Source organism: Alligator sinensis, unplaced genomic scaffold, assembly GCF_000455745.1.
Source record: "Alligator sinensis unplaced genomic scaffold, ASM45574v1 scaffold570_1, whole genome shotgun sequence".
NCBI classification, from domain to species: Eukaryota; Metazoa; Chordata; order Crocodylia; family Alligatoridae; genus Alligator; species Alligator sinensis.
In genome coordinates, this window is record NW_005841997.1 from 252,496 (window position 1) to 269,568 (window position 17,073).

The window sequence follows — 17,073 nt, forward strand, 5'->3', positions numbered from 1 at the left end:
TTGCATATTCCCTCCTGCTCAGGGCAGGTCACAGCTGAGAGATTAAGCAATACAGTTCTAGATTAAACAACACTGGATCCCTCTAGTTAGGCTGGGGTTTCCCATCAACACATCACAAACCCACACCACCACCACTGCCAGCCAGCCAGCCAGCCAGCACCTGTGGCTGTAAAAGTACAGTGGTGTGGGTGATACACCCAACTGGAATGCCTGAAGGACATCAGACAACATCACGCCCCAAGAGTCAATATTTGCTCAACAGATTGACAACATTTCCACCTCAGCTCTCAGAAACCTTGGGCTCAAGCCCATTGATTACAGAGAAAAACAACCTAGAGGGGGACAAACTACCCCACACCTGCCTATCGCAGACTTCTTACACCTCTGAGATGTCCAGGACTGCCACTCTCCGAGACAGGGTCCTGAACTATGTGATGAGGGCCAGATTTGGGATAGCAATTCCTATGCCTTCTCAACTGCTTAATAGAGCAGTTCTCAGACCATACAGTTCCCTTTTTTCCAGATGACTGCAATGAAGAAAGGATGTTGTATAGCAGGGCTATTATAGAAGACCTGCAGAATGTCCATTTGTATTTAGACTGATTTTTGCAGTTTATTGCTGGAGGTTAGAAGAAAACGAGTCTGAAGTAACAGTCGTTTCAAGCAGAGATGTAGTTCTGTTAGTCCTGGGGCACAGGTTGATTTAACTCCTCTGCAATTCAGAAACTTCAGCCTAAAACAGGCCGCTGTGGCTGCCCTCTGGAGGCAGACCTCACTACGGCAGCAGCTCTCCATGGTGCTAAGAGCCGCCGTGACGGGAGAGAGAAGCAGGACTGTTAGATAGCAAATGCTCCCCTGGAGGTGGTGGAAATCCAAGAGCTGACCCCCCCCCCCATTCACACACATGCAGGAAACAGACCATGGATTCTGAGGGCTGACAAAGCAGTTTCATCCAGTGGCCGCATTCAAGCAGGTCAGTGAATTGGCACAACATAATTCAGCTCAGTAGCTGGTGTCAATCAGCACTAAGTAGTCAATAGAGCTGTGATACTTTACATTAGTAGAGGATCCCTTCTGCGACAACAGCTTGAAATCCAAAAGACAAATTTCCAGCCTTAGGAACATTTCTACCCAGCTTAGGTGCATTTTTGAACCCTGCATTACAAAAATGTAAATACAGTAGTAATTGAAAGCGGGTACACTGTCTTTTATAAATCAGACAAGCAATGACAAGAGAGCACCTTACTGTTCTTCCTGAGGCAGCAGCGCAGCACCTTACAGACCAACTCGTTCAGAGAGGAATGGGCTTTCATAGGCAACAACCTACTTCACCAGATGCTATGAATGGATCAGGGCAGAAGCATTTCTGCATTCATCCTTTTTTCATGCTACTGGGTAACTACATGCACACCCCGGGCCTCATATATCCAAACTTAAGCAATTATGCCAGGATAAGCTGCTCCAACATAACCACCACGCCCTTCCACATCTATAGTGGTTTAAGTGTAACTAAACCCCTTTAACTTAAGCCTGTTTCATTTAGGTTTACCACGACAGGCACTTAGCTCACTTGCACCAATATAACAGTGGAGATAGAACAATTAAAAGAGAACAGCACATTCCCCACTCCCACTCCTAATTAAACTAGTTCAGTTACCTCTGTCTGAGATACTGGGGCTGCAGATGCAACAATGCATTAGGTGGCAGAGAAGGCAGCTGAGGCCTGGCTGTACATGTAGGACACTGAAGCCCATCCCTTCCCAGGGAGCTCCACAACATGACTGACCAGCAGACCAGCCACAAGAAGCTACCAGAGGTTAGAACAGAGGAAGCAGCCAAGTAAGAGGGCAGTAGGGGCTTTTAGCTCCCAAAAGGGTATGGGACACAGCTAGGGATTTGGAGGTGGGCACTCAAAATAATAAGTTATTGTTTGGGAGAGTAAGTGAGCCAGACTACCAGACAGCTTGCACCTCAGAGCCACATTAACTCAACTCTGTACTTATGATGGACAAGGATAAAAGGGCACTCAGTGACTTGGAAGAGTAGTGGGCACTGCCAAGCAGTCTAAGCTTGTGCTTAAGTTTTGGGGGCAGTGAATTACAACCTAAGTGATCATAGCACTGCCTGGTATCAGAAGCCCATAAAAGCAAAGAGACATCACCAAAAGGGACATGTAAGTGGCATCATTTAAATACTCACCATTTCATGGGATACGAGCCAGGGATGAACATCTTTTAACCCAAAAAATTCTATGTAGTTCCTACAGAAAAATCAACCCCACCTTAAGAAAGCATGGACCAAACATGTCCTCTGTGTACTATACCCACTTCTGTTGTTGAGCCCCAGCTCAAGTCTGGGATCATGCCCAGTATGCAAAAGCCAATAAAGATACCAGGGGTGAAAGTATAAAGATTTATTGCTAGCAATACAAGGTGCAAGCAGAATAATTTCACGTAACAAGCACACAGATTCTTAATTCTAAGCATCTTTTATACAGGAGTATTGGACCTTCATAAGCATTCTTGTTTGCTAATTGGTTGTAAGGGAGTGACGCAAGGAGTTCTTTACTGAGCATGTCTCTATACCTGTGTTTTAGCTATGTATCTCATTTCCATACATGAATGTTTCATTAGCATACCTTCTCCCCACCTAGGGGCGTAATTTTTAGTATTTTAATGAGCTCTTTGCCCTAGTCCTCTGATTCTGCTTTTGTTTTCAAGCCTCCTTTATCTAAGACTGTCTCCTCCTTATCATTGCAGATGGGCATTAGTTACATAACAGAGACTTTTGCTTGGGCTATGTGTAGTGGTTTCTAGGTCAAACCTAACATTTTCCCCCTCTGGAGCATTTTTAATTATTTTTATTATAATTGCTCCACTCAATTTGTTTCAACACAAACCTAGTATTCTCAGCTTTCTTCGTTTGTAAAATCATTTGATTCACCTTAGGTCTGAAGATAGATAAGACGACAGGTGAACATTGTATACATAGGATATTTGATTGGTCTTGTTACAAAGGATTCTTCTACCTTGGTTCAATTTGAAGCAATTATTAGTACAATTAACTATTAGGAAACATTCAGAAGCATTAGCTGTTGCCTGAACCCGTACGGAAAACATGTCTCTATTCTTCTCTTTTACAATAGTCCCCCACTTATATATATTCTGATATGTACTTTTCTTCTCTACATTCTTCAGCATAGTATAATTTTGTAAAATTTTTAAAGGGGTTGGTACTGCGATTAAGCATGAGGTAAAAACCAGGTGAGCATTGATCCCTCCCGCTAAGCAGAAGTCCGTTCTATTTAAAATTTCCCGGGCCAGATAAATCCAGACATTTTCCTGAGGGTCAAATTTTTGTTGTAAAAGGGTTTCCCCTCCTATAAGTAGGAGTGGACAGATCAGGGTGCCCCACAATAAAACCTTGAACAATTTCATAATAAGGCTTATAAAACTTAATCAAAGATTGTCAAATTATTCAAAGTTCCTTTCTTTTGAATAGGAATTTCAAGTCTCTTATTGGCTCCACCTTCCACTGTTCTCTGTCTCCGGTCCCGGAGTCTGCAGGGATTCCTTCTTGTTCTGGTCCAGCCACCGGCTTTAGGCGACTGGAATGTATCCAAGTCTTGATTCCTTCGAGCTTTGCGGCCGTCGGGGTCGTTAGAAGTACCCTATATGGGCCTTTCCATCTGGCTCGAAGTGGTTCCTCGTTCCAATCTTTCACAAGGACGTAACTCCCAGGTAATAATCGATTTTCCAGGGCAGGATACTGGTCCTGTGTCTGCAGCACGTCCCGTACCTGCTGATGGATGGAAGACAAAACAGAAACCAAGGACCATACATATTCTCTAATCATTCCCTCTCCTAAAACATGTAACTGTTGTTCAGTACCCATGGGCAGACTCAGAGGGTAAGGCTTACCATACATTATTTCAAACGGGCTTAATCCCAATTTAGAATGTGGTGCGACCCTTACTCGTAACAGGGCCAAGGGTAGGGCCTCTGGCCATTTGAGTCGAGCTTCTTGGCAAATCTTTGCAAGGTGTCTTTTTAAGGTCTGATTCATACGTTCCACCTTTCCACTGGACTGAGGTCTCCAAGGGGTGTGTAAATGCCAGCTGATTCCCAGGAACTCAGAAACCTTCTGAGTAATTTGTGCAATGAAATGTGGGCCATTGTCTGACCCTATTCCTTTTGGAAGTCCGAAGCGAGGTATGATTTCTCGTAGGAGCGCCTTGACTACCTCCCGGGCCTGGGCAGTCCGACATGGGAAGCACTCAACCCAATTAGAGAAAGTGTCCACAAAGACAAGGAGATATCTCATCCCTTGTTGTCGGGGCAACTCAGTAAAATCCACCTGCCATTCTTCTCCTGGCCCATTGCCTATTCTCTGATGTCCTGAAGTTTCTCTTCTCCCTCCTTTTGGGTTATTTCTCTGGCAGACCTCACATGTCTCTGATACCTTCTTGGCAGCTTCCCTTAATCCCACTCCAGTTACATAGTGACTGATCCATTTTACCAGGGCCTTGGGTCCGTAGTGGGTACCATGATGAGCTCTCTTTACTACCACATGAACCCAGGCCGCTGGGATGATAATGCGGCCGTCCTTTGCTACTAGCCACCCGTGCTCCCCCTTCTTTGCTTGAAACTCTTTTAGCAATTGTTTGTCTCTTTCCCCATACTGTGGTGTCACAGGCTGGTATAGGTCTGGGAGGAGAGGTAACAGATTACTTACTTCCGGCAGCAAGTCTGTCTGAGGTTTTTTAGCTGCCCTTTTTGCTGTAGCATCAGCAAATCGATTACCTTTTGTGGAGGGGTCGTTCCCTCTTCGATGAGCTTTGCAATGCATTACTGCTACCTCTCTTGGTTCCCAGACTGCCTTGAGGAGAGCTTTTATTTGCTTGCTATGCTTAATGCCTGCTCCTTTAGCATCAAGTAGACCTCGCTCTTTCCACAGCGCTCCGTGAGCATGTAAAACAAGAAAAACATATCTAGAGTCAGTATAAATATTGACAGTTTTGTTGGCCGCCAATTGCAAAGCCCGAGTCATAGCAATGAGCTCAGCCTTTTGAGCTGAAACAGATGGGTTTAAAGGTCCTGCTTCTATCACATTCTGTGTAGTCACGATAGCGTATCCGGATTTTTGAATTCTATTCTCCATACTCAATCTGCCATCAGTGTAAAACTCCAGGTCAGCTTTTTCAAGAGGTTTGTCTCTTAGATTTGGCCTTGAAGAATAAACAGCTTCCAATGTTTGCAGGCAGTCATGTACAAGATCTGGTGTGTCAGCCATAGATGGCAGCAGTGTTGCTGGATTTACGGTGGGAGAAATGGCCAATTTTATTTCTGGCTTATCTAGAAGAATGGCCTGATATCGAGCCATTCGTCCCGGGGTTAACCAGTTCCCTCCTTTCTGCTCCAGAACGGTAAGTACTGCGTGGGGTACATATACAATCATTTCATGGCCGAGGGTTAACTTTTCAGCTTCTTGTATTAGCAGACAGGTGGTAGCAACAGCCCGGAGACAAACAGGCCATCCAGATGACACAAAGTCCAACTGTTTAGACATATATGCCACCGGTCTTTGCCAACTACCCAGTTTCTGTGTTAAAACTCCCACGGCTACCCCACTTCGGTCATGCACAAAAAGGGAAAAAGGCTTACTCATGTCCGGTAGTCCTAAGGTGGGTGCTTCAATGAGAGCCTGCTTTAACTGGCAGAATGCCTGCTCACACTCTTCAGTCCATTCAAGCACCTTTTCATCACCTTGTGTAGCTCTATACAGAGGTTTTGCAATAACCCCAAAATTTGGAATCCAAATCCTGCAAAAACCTACTGTACCTAAGAAGCCCCGTAATTGTCTCTTCGTTTTTGGGGGTGCTAGCCGGCATATAGCTTCTTTTCTTTCAGGCAACAGGGCTCTCTGACCAGGCTGTAATTCAAATCCCAGGTATATTACCTTTTGGGATATGGGCTGCATTTTATTTTTGGACACCCGGTATCCTTCCTGTCCCAGAAAATTAAGGAGGCAAATTGTTCCTTCCAAGCAGCTTGCTTCAGTGGTGGCTGTTAAAAGCAAGTCATCCACATATTGCAAGACAGCACAGGATGGTGGCAGTTTTAGCCTACGTAGATCCTTGCTTAATGCAGTGCCGAATAGGGTTGGGCTGTTTTTAAACCCTTGGGGTAAGACAGTCCAGCAAAACTGAGTCTTGATGCTAGTATCTGGGTCTTCCCATTCAAATGCAAATATTTCCTGAGATCCCCTCTCTACTGGTATACAGAAAAAAGCATCTTTTAAATCAATAACCGTAAACCAGTTATGATTTGGATTCAAGGCAGATAACAGAGTGTACGGGTTAGGAACCACAGGGTATATACTCACAACCACTTTATTTACAGCTCTCAAGTCTTGGACGAAACGATATTCATCACTCTTAGGCTTCTTCACAGGCAAGATGGGTGTGTTAAAAGCTGATGTGCATTCACGGAGAAGGCCATACTCCAGGAACTGTTCAACTAACAGCTTCACTCCTTTCCTGGCTTCCATCCGCATTGGATATTGTTTCACACATGGAGGCTGGGCCCCTGGCAAAAGTTGAATCTTTACAGGGTCAGCATTTTAGCCTTTCCGGGTCGATGACCTGCCCATACCCATGGAACAACAGCATCGAGCAGGGTTTGAGGGATATCCGGTGTACTTTCCTCTCGGAGAAGGCCGAGAAGGCAAGCCTGCAAATGCCACCCCTTTTCAGAAGGCACTGTTAAAAACATTTGCCCATCCTGGAATGACAACATAGCATGCAGTTTACAGAGGAGGTCTCTTCCTAAAAGGGGAACAGGGCAGTCTGGCATGTACAAAAATTGATGGGTGACTTCAGTCTGCCCAAGATTACAGGTCATTGGCTGTAAAAAAGGGTCGTGTTACTGCCTTCCCTGTAATCCCTACCACCGGCGCAGCCTTTTTACTTAAAGGTTTCAGTTTTTGAGTTAAGACAGAATGGGCAGCACCTGTATCAACGAGAAAATTTACCAATTCATCTTTGTCCCCTAGTTGCATTTTAACCAGAGGCTCATCAGGGGACACTGGGATCTGGGTTATCTTTCCCTCCCGGGCCTCCGGTGTCCTTCAATCTGAATCCCTTCCAAAAGCAAACAGTCCACTGCTCTCCTCTTTTTTCTTTTCACCTTCCCCAACTTTCCGACGGGGGCATTCCCGCCTCCAATGTCCTTTTTGTTTGCAATAGGCACACTGATCTTTCTCTAATGGATCCCGTCTCTGAGGCTGTCTCCGGGATCCCTCATTTCTAGGTTTTCTTGTGATTGCAGCTGCCAGTAGGGCTGCCTGCATTTTTATCTTTCTCTCCTCTTTTTTTGTCCTGTTGCTTTTCCTGAACACTTTCTCGGTTAGTAAATACTTGGTAAGCAATATCTACTAGTTGGGAAATAGGCATACCTGTTGCTCCGTCTGTCTTCTGCAATTTCTTTCTAATGTCCGGTGCACTCTGACCTATAAAAATCATATTTACCATGCGAGCGTTTGATGTATCCTCCGGGTTCTCACGAGTGTATTGTCTGAAAGTAGTGTAAATTCTTTCCAAGAAAGCACTCGGGGTCTCATTTGTCTCCTGTCGGACCTCATACACCTTACTGAGATTCTGGGGTTTTTTCACAGCATCTCTCAATCCTTGGAGGATATATTCTCGATAGGCACGGATAGAGGTCATATCTTGGTCTGGTTTCCAATCTGGCTCCTGGGTGGGGACATGATTGTCCCTATTTCCTTGCAAGTTCCCTGCAGTAATCTCCTTTTCCACGTACTCACGGGCTTTGCCCACTACCATTCTCCTCTCCTCTGGTGTCAACAGGATATCTAAAAGAGACTGAACATCTGCCCAGGTTGGGTTATGGGTTTTGGAAATCATTTTAAACAGGTTATGTACCTTTTCAGTACCTTCTCTCAAGCTGGGGGTATTGTTCCGCCAATTATACAAATCTGATGTAGTGAAAGGAATGTGCACAAAGGTTCGACGGTAGGTTGGCTCCCCATCATCTTCTAGAGGCCCAGGTACCACTTGTTCTCTTAGGGGAAATACCCCATTTCCCTTCCCACGGCCAGGATCAGATTCCCTGTGATGTTTTCCCTTAACCCCGGAGTCTGCTCTTAACTGTACTCTCCACCCACCTCCCGGGGTTATATCAGGAGAAGTCGGGGAATCTGGAGATTGCCAAACACCTGACAGCCAGGGCTGGTGCTGTTCCAGATTCCTAGGTCGGGGAGTATTTTCAATCTCCGCCTCGGGGGTGGGGGGGAAGAAGCAGGAAGAGCAGATGCCAGCAAGGAATCAGCTGTATCAGGAGGAGGAGGAGGAAGAGGAAGAGAATATGGTAAAGGCAGCAGAGGGGGAAGAGCCTCCGGCTCCGGACAGTCCAGGACAGGATTTATAGTTGGTCCTGTCAAAGTCATCTCACAGACCCCAACTCCCTCCCCCAGTCCACATTCCTCCAAAACCTTTCTATTTCTACAAAGAGACATAAACGCTTGCGCATACATCAATTCCTCCCATTTACCATTCTGCCGGCAGAACAAAATCAATTGTAAGATAGTATTATAATTAACACTTCCCTCCGGAGGCCAATGTTCTTGATCATCTAGCTGATAGCGTGGCCATGCAGTTTCACAGAAGAATTTAGCTTTCTTCTTAGTCATAGGATCTCCACCAAACTCTGCCCAATGTCCCAATGCACAAGAGAGGGGGGTACATTTCCTAACCTTACTGTTAATAGTACCCATCTCAGGGCTGCCTTCCCGGTCCTGACCGTCCGACTTACCTGGGATCCAGGGATCTGTTCTTAGTCCTCGTCCTCACAGGGGAAAAATCACTGGTCTTGGACTCGGGCCAGACAGAATACTTACAGAGATAATCCCAGGCAGGCGTGCTGACGGTAGGCCTTATGCCCTTTCTACCCTCTCACCCAGGTGCCTGTTACTGATACTTTAACTCTATGGCTTTGCACCGTTAAGCTACTGCCGCCTCAGCAATCCAGCTCCCCCTGAAACAAAAGTCTCACCGGGAAAAGAGATCCCGGGGTGCGCCTGACATTTGATAAGGAAGAGCTGTGTCTGGTCGTCAGCTAGTCCGGGCAAAGTTATCTAAGGCAGTCCCATCTGGGTCGCCAAAAACTGTTGAGCCCCAGCTCAAGTCTGGGATCGTGCCCGGTATGCAAAAGCCAATAAAGATACCAGGGGTGAAAGTATAAAGATGTATTGCTAGCAATACAAGGTGCAAGCGGAATAATTTCACGTAACAAGCACACAGATTCTTAATTATGAGCATCTTTTATACAGGAGTATTGGACCTTCATAAGCATTCTTGTTTGTTAATTGGTTATAAGGGAGTGACGCAAGGAGTTCTTTACTGAGCATGTCTCTATACCTGTGTTTTAGCTATGTATCTCATTTCCATACATGTATGTTTCATTAGCATACTTTCTCCCCACCTAGGGGTGTGAATCTTAATATTTAAATCAGCTCTTTGCCCTACTCCACTAATTTTATTTTTGTTTTCAAGTCTCCTTTATCTAAGACTGTCTTCTCCTTATCATTGCCCTTATCATTGCAGATGGGCATTAGTTACATAACAGAGACTTTTGCTTGGGCTTTGTGTAGTGGTTTCTAGGTCAAACCTGACACTGTGGGGTTATTCCATGGATGACACTGGTCTGAGTTGCACCAGCTTGGCCCATGAATTGGTCCTATTTTCTTGGTTCTTGCTTTAGACAAACACAACACTGTTGTATCTGAATCCATGAACGTATCTCTTGGGTACAGACCCTGCATCAGTCAGATCAGTCTATCACAGTGGCTTTCCCAGTAATAAACCAGATTATTAGAGCCAAAACAAAAGCACAGGGAGAAGATACTTCTGTGAAGCAAGCAAGCAAGCAAGCAAGCAAGCAAGCAAGCAGAGTGAAGACTAAGCCAGCCACCTGTAATGAACAGTTCTCAAGCCAGCTTGGCTAAGGTGAGCCATGTTTTACCTCAATTATGGTTAATTTGGGTGGAGAAAACAAGCCATCTCTCTGAAGACACCATATCAAACAGAAAATTTTAGTTATACTAAGCGATGCATCCATCCACGTGAGCGTCCGAGGGGCCACACACTGCACACAATTATAGGTATGACACATTTTGCAAAGTCAGGATTTAATAGAGTCATTCGACTAGATGATCCTCAGCGGTTTGGAAGAACCCACCTCAAGTCATTGAACAACAACCTTTTCAAGAGACTTTAAAAACCACCACAGCATTAACAGACACTTTGTCTTTACAGAACACAATTTATTTGGCATTTGGATGAAATGTTTCTCACAGCATCTTGAGGGAAAAAAAGAAAAGAAAAAAAAAAAAAAGGTTAGTGCCAACCCCTCAAAAAGAAAAAAAGAAATGAAATCATAAAAACATAAAATGTCACAGGGACTGAATTATTACAGTATCAAATTTCATTTCTACATTGATATTCCATGAAATACCAAAACTTCTATACGCTGTCACAGTTAAATTCAGTCACAAATCAACTACACAGGAGGGGTCTGCAAATGCAGCCTTGGCTAAAAGTATTCTTCCAGAGAAGGTAAAAAGCAGTGCCTCTTTTTCTCTCTCAGGCATACAAATGTCTGACATTCGGATCAGTCCAGCATAGTGATGAAAGGCTGCCAGCAAAACAACTCTTCTGACTTCACCTCCAGCCTACTCTGCTTTCCAAGGTGCACAATGCCAGAAAATTAAAAATCCATTAAAATTGTACCTCAGCAGCCAGCTAATTCAAAATATTAGTAAGGGAAGTGATCTTTGTTTTAATTCATTTTTCTCAATTAAAATATGGCTGTCTCAACTGGAATGGGAGCAGTGCTGGAAGTAAAGTGTAGGGGCTGATCCCAATCCACTTTCACTGTCTCTGTAAAATGTAAAGGATTTAGAGGACTAGCCATCAACCATACAGGGTGGAGGCTGAAAGGCAAAATTCCCCAGAAGTACTGGGTAAGTTTCCCAACATTCACTTAACAAATGGGTTTAAAAAAAAAGTTCCAGTTGGGGGGGAACAAAATAAATAATGAAAAAAAGTTGTGTTTTGTGTGTAGCTAACATCAAAACTCAAGCACTTTGCCACTGGAAATAGACAACTAAAAGATAAGAAATTTACAGCTTTCTAATCTCCAGAAATTTAGTTAAAGAAGTTTAACACACCTTAACTTCCAGTAAGGAAGAAGAGAGGTCATGGAACTCATTTCTTCCAAGTAAAGACTGGGAAACCTGGAGCGCCTAATGCTGCATTCCTTGCGCTGGCAAAACTCCTCCTAGCATCAATGGGGATGCTGCCTGAGCAAATACCGCACAATTGGTTTTGCTCTTCTATTCTGGTACTCTGTGTCCTCTCACAGAAGGACAAAAAGGGAGAGTCGAGTTCAAGGGTAGATGAGCTAAACAAGCAACAATTCCAGCCACATCTGAATTTTGATCATTTGGGCTAGAATCAGAACTCTCTGGAAAAAAAAATTAAACTACTCTTTTGGGCTAGGAACAGAAATCACAAACTGGTGTAAGTGATCAAAAACCAGTTCAAATATGTAACAACAAATATTCAGTGCGTAGAAACTGCTTTCAAAATGGCCGAAACTGGTTGAAGATAAACCTGGCTGGATGTAGCATCAGACTCAACTGATTTAGGTTAAATCAGTTTCTTGTACCTCTGTCCCAGATCCCCTCCAGAGTCAATTTAACTCAAGCCCCCAGCATCCCAGGATACCTTGCACTTCCCCAGCCACCCGTGTCCCCCACAGGATAGACAGGCTAGCCTTGACCCAAACTTGTCTTCTCCAGTTGAGTAGGAAGGCATGCTCTAGCACCACCTGGCTTCTGGCCGGGGCCACTGCAGGCATGTGGCTGCATTTCCAGAATCAAAAATGAATGTCTGTTGACTTGCTTATCGGTTCAATCTATGCATCTTAGACAAACCTAATAAGATTTAATATATTCAGGCTCCGGCTTTTTGACCGTCTGTCCTTAGCCTTGGAGAAAAGAGCAAGAGGGAATTTGATAACAGGTCTTCAAACAGAAAAAAGGTTGTTGTTATACAGAGGATGATGATCAACTAATCTGGGTGCAAAGGGGACAGGCCAAGTAGTAATGGTTTCAAGTCACAAGAGAAACTTAGGTTGAATATTAGGAAGAAGTTTCTAATTTTGAGGGTAGATAAGTACTGGAACAGATTACCTAAAAGGGACTGTGGTATCTCTGTCATTGGAGATTAAGTGCACATTAGACAAATTTGTTCCAATGACAGAAAAAAAATAATCCTGCACTGAAGGGAGAGGACTGGACTAGACAAAACTAGATGACCACCATGAGGTCCCTTTCAGACCTCTTTTCCTATTATTCTACTAAGAAATTCAAAGCTGCTGTGAGATTGCATGTGCACTTATTGTGGCTAACATTGAGACCAGTGGATATCTTGGAGGAACAGCAAAAAATATGGCACCTCATTGTACTGTAAGAGAGGGAAAAAAAATCAGGAGAAAGACCACAACAGAACGCGTTAGCCCTAAATGGAACAGAGACCTCAAATGTTACAAAATTAACCTCAATAGCCAAAATTGAAGGAAAAAAATAAAGCTCATTTCACTTATTTGCAATGCTAGGAATGATGAAGTCCCAGGAATCTTTTCAACCCTCTCCATCATGCTTAGAGAGGATTCAAGATGCACCAACAGTTAATAAGAACAATAACCAAAAGGGTGATGGGAAAAAATGTCCACAATAGAAGTTAATTCCAAAGAAATAAAATCAATCCATCCAGCAGGAGGAGGAAGGGTTTCCTCCAGCAAGCGCCAATATCTACGGAATAAGCATCCACAACAGAAGGTTGGTACTCGCCATTTTTCTGTTAGCAAGGAAGTGCCAATGAGAAGTCAACTGCTTCTGCAAAACTAGTTCTTCCTTAGTTGGTCCTCAAGTCTCGGTAATTATAACATTTTCAGCCACAGCCACAAAGGCTCCAAGATGAAGAACTGTATGTGAAAGAGCTACAGTGACGAGGGAAAAAGTGACAATTTTATTGCCAAATTAGAAGCTCAACAACAGGTAAACAAGATCTGGACCAGGTGAGCTCTTCTGCTCAAGGCAGAATTTCCCCTTGTTTATGGTTAAAATGGATAAAAATAAAGAAGCCTCCATGCCACCACTAAGGTGGAAAGGGCTTTGATCTATAGAAAATTATTACACTCAGGCTTCTACAGGGAAGTCTGCATTTGGACTAATTACAACCATGAGCCGTCACAAAGTTAAGAATTGCAACAACACTTATTTTCACATCGGTTTACCACAGACATCCAGCAGTAAAAACCGTGTATTAAAAACAGGTTCACACAGTCTTATGAGATGTGCGAGGTAAAAAGCATCTGTTCACCTCAACCACGAAAACACAGACAAGCCAAGAGGCCTTTCGTTATTGCGCTAGGAAACTACAAAGAAAGAATAGTCCATCTGGCTTTAAAGAAATAAAAACTCCCATTCTCCTAGTTAGTGCTACTAACAAAAGCTTTTCAGAAAGTGTGTTGTAATAAAGACTGCATCCTATCCACGCGTACGCTATCATGCCCTGTCCTATCACATAGTGTAGCCAGCTTTAGGGAAGGGTTACCTTTGCAGCTCAAGAGACAACCTCATATCAGAGTGTTTAGTTTCACCTTGTCCCATACAGCACAAAAGGGTATCATCTACAGTATATATTTATTATCACCACCCAGAAACACGCACACACTCGTACATATAAAAACTAAAGAAAACTCAGTACATACAATGTATAAAACGTATGAATGTGCTCAAAAATGCACAAAACCCGCTTTATTTTCATACTTCAGAAATGCTTGATATAGTCATAAGCTGTATGCATGGCTCTGACTACTACTTATCCACCCACTTCACTGGAACAGGACTCAAATTTCAGGAGAAGGAACTAGCAATAGATCCACTGGGTAGAGAACTGCTCTTCTCGTTTTGTACCACTCAGAGCGGATTAAGCCAGGCCGCAAAGGGTAACAAAAAGTTGTGTTCACAAAATTGTGAGGGGAGGGACTTTTTTTTTTTTTTTAAACAGTGTATCCTAATGCACCGTTGTGCCTTAGCAGTACACGAGAACCATATTCACACTGTCCCTCGAGGCAATAAAGATAGTCTGCAAGTGACTGAATATCGAAACATACTAGATATGATCCAGTAAGTGAGAGTCACAGTTTTCTGTGCAGAGATGTTGAATAATCAAAACTGATCCCCAAGTACAGTATGGCCTAAAGCAAGACACAAAATAGAGGGTAGCGGCATATATGAGGGAAATCAGTGGCACTGGGTAAGCACATAACTAGGTTTGGATCAGATCAGCCCAATCCTGTATCCTCTCTTTGTAACTAGCAAAATTAAAACCCCACTCCCATACAACAATTTCTTCCTGTCCCTCTAGGCTTGTACCTGTCATAAGGCAACAGAAGAACAGTCATGAGGGGCTCTCAGTAGAAAGCCCTTCTGACTAACCTGATCTGCTCTGACTGGAGACAACTGCTACAGTAAGTCAGGGTTAATCAGAGTGACATGAGTGGGGGAGGAAAGAAAACCCATGTGCGCTGAAACCTCACCTCATTTTGAAAACATGAAGTGGTATTTAGTATCCATATTATCCAAACCAGTCTGTTTTAAATCTTTGCCTAAACTGGAAACATATTATTGATTGAAATGAACCACATTTTGTAGTGCACATGTTAATTTTGCTACTTTAAATTAAGCTAAACTTAAAAGGAAGGGGGTGATTTAAAAGGTCTACTAAGGTGGAAAGAGTCAATCAACTGGAGCATTAATCAAGGAGTTAATCCTCCTCATCTTTTCACCAAAACACTATCTAGCATGCACTGTGACTCTTCTGAAGAGATGCCAGCATTACACAGACCCACAGTTGTTTCTGGGCCAGAAGTTTACCTGCCACAGTACAAGGCATTTGCAACTATAGATAACTAAGTAAAAAGGTGTTAACTGAAAACGGCAGTTTCTCTGAGCCCATTTATGAGAAAAGGCAAAGAAATCAGATGTTACGTAGATCCTTCTCATCCTCCAGTCCCTCCGATGTTTTGAAATAGTGGGGCAGTGACAGAGACCAAACACATACACACACTTTACACCATATACCTCTTCTTCTTTGGCTTGTGTTTTAGCTCCTCAGTGTTCCTGCTTCTGTAAAACACAGCCACCCAACTCCCCAAAAGTTTAGTCTTCTGTGCTTTTTCCAAGTGCAGCACTGGAGCAAGAGAGACATGAGATAACGTGGCAACTGCCCCCTCTCTTTCTTCATCGTCTGTTCCCTGGATCCAATGGTATCCAAAAAACAAGCAGCTTTTTCTCTGATGCAGATTCTCATTTCTTCTCTGCGATTAAGACATACAAAAAAAACACCCAAACAAACAAACCAAAGCTACCCATGCTTTTCCTCTCTTCAGAAGTCAAAGACAAATTCTCTGCACTTCCTTTCCATAGCCTGTGGAAAAAGGTGCAGCTTCTACAATCCATATTTACAGGACAGACCAATTAGTGAATGAATAAGAGCAGTCAAAAAAAAATAAGAGGCACAATTCTAAACTAGAACATAAAAGCAGAGTGCTCAGAAACAAAGTGGAGCTTCCTTCTGAAGTTCAACCCCTGGATTAGTGTTTGTCTGTACAGCTGTGTGCAAACAGTTGCTAAAATATTTCTGACTGGCAGTAAGCTTTCTATTCTTTTATACAATGGTATTGAGAGAACAGTGACTGTGGCGGCTGCCCGTAAGAGTTTCTGCCGGTGTATTTTCACTTAAAGGTGTGTCAGGAGGGACGAGGAAGGTGCTGCTATCAGCTGAGTCTTCCAGCTCTACTGGAGAAGGACCGACTGAAGGAGGAAGAGATTCCTCGGTGAGCTGTGGACAGACATCACTGTTTCCCAGTGACGGTTGACTGCTCTGCACTGTCTGAGGGAGAACTCCGTCTGCAAAGAGGAAAGGCAAAAAGAATCAGAAGGATGCATACCAGACTGCACCCAAATTTATTTCCCGGCTAGCTTAGCTTCTCCGCAACAACCTTGTAAGCATCATCAGTGCCACTCCTCTCTCTCTCTCTCTCTCTCTGCTTGCGAGAAACACACTGCTTAATTTAGAACTGGAGATACAACTATAGTTTACAACTTAATATACAAATGGAGCCTGATCCAAATCAAAGTAAAGCCTCAGAACTATTGAAAGATATGTTAAATAAAGCTGGATTTCAGGGAAAAGGGCCCTTTCCTAAGTTTTGCACATTAGGGTGTTCTACTTTTTTTAAGAGGCACTTTTCACCATTAACTTCCAAAACATTAAACAAGCAACACATTACAGGGATATATCAGACCAACCCAAACAAAGTTCACTGTAAGCAATAAAAGAGCATGCAGATTGGTGTTGGCTCATAGTAGCTCCAAATTTAGGGTAGAGATACAATTGCTGAATTTTAGCTTCCTGGTTGGGTATATTTTGGTTGTTGAGTTGCAGAATTCCCAAACAGCCAGAGAACAGAAAACGGATGGCAACCTCCAGAGTAGCTATATACACATGTGCAGACACCGGAGTACAATTCCAGTCTATGTTAGAATTCACTCTGTCAAAAAGCGCAAGGATGCCCAAACAAATTGGACATGTACTTCATGTGGGCTCACATAATTTGAGGGCCTTTTTAAAATATATGGAACGTAACTGAAATTTAGTTTTTTTCTTACCTGAACAGTATTTCTAATGTGTCCTTATAACAAGGTATTTAGCAATTTGCAGATTTCATTGGAATCTGACAGGCCGCACTGTGAGTGCTTCTGCTATAGCCTTGAACTTGCAACCTCTGGGCTGTCAACTGTGCATGTTGGTACCCACACCATCCCAGCCCCCATTACTAATGTGCTTAGTAGCCAAGGGCTAAAGTGACTCAGGTGGATTTATAAAAAGTGCATGTTTTCTTTCAGCTCTGGATGTGGTGC

At 43.4% G+C, this 17,073-nt stretch overlaps 1 protein-coding gene across 2 annotated transcripts in view; it reads right to left on the reverse strand.

The window, feature by feature from the left end:
* Positions 1 to 9,643: 9,643 nt before the first annotated feature.
* DGCR2 (DiGeorge syndrome critical region gene 2) overlaps positions 9,644 to 17,073 on the reverse strand; it is a 44,683-nt gene continuing 37,253 nt past the window's right edge. The window contains exons 11-12 of one of the 2 annotated variants that reach the window (XR_003093557.1): positions 15,232 to 16,059; positions 9,644 to 10,377 (exon numbers count right to left, since the gene is read on the reverse strand). Coding sequence is in view for 1 of the 2 variants with exons in the window: in XM_025201523.1 (XP_025057308.1) it covers positions 15,818 to 16,059 (242 nt within the window). In the remaining variant the exon portion in view is untranslated. Of the gene's footprint in view, positions 10,378 to 11,681; positions 16,060 to 17,073 lie in introns of those variants that run through there. The other variant, XM_025201523.1, reaches the window with a different exon arrangement.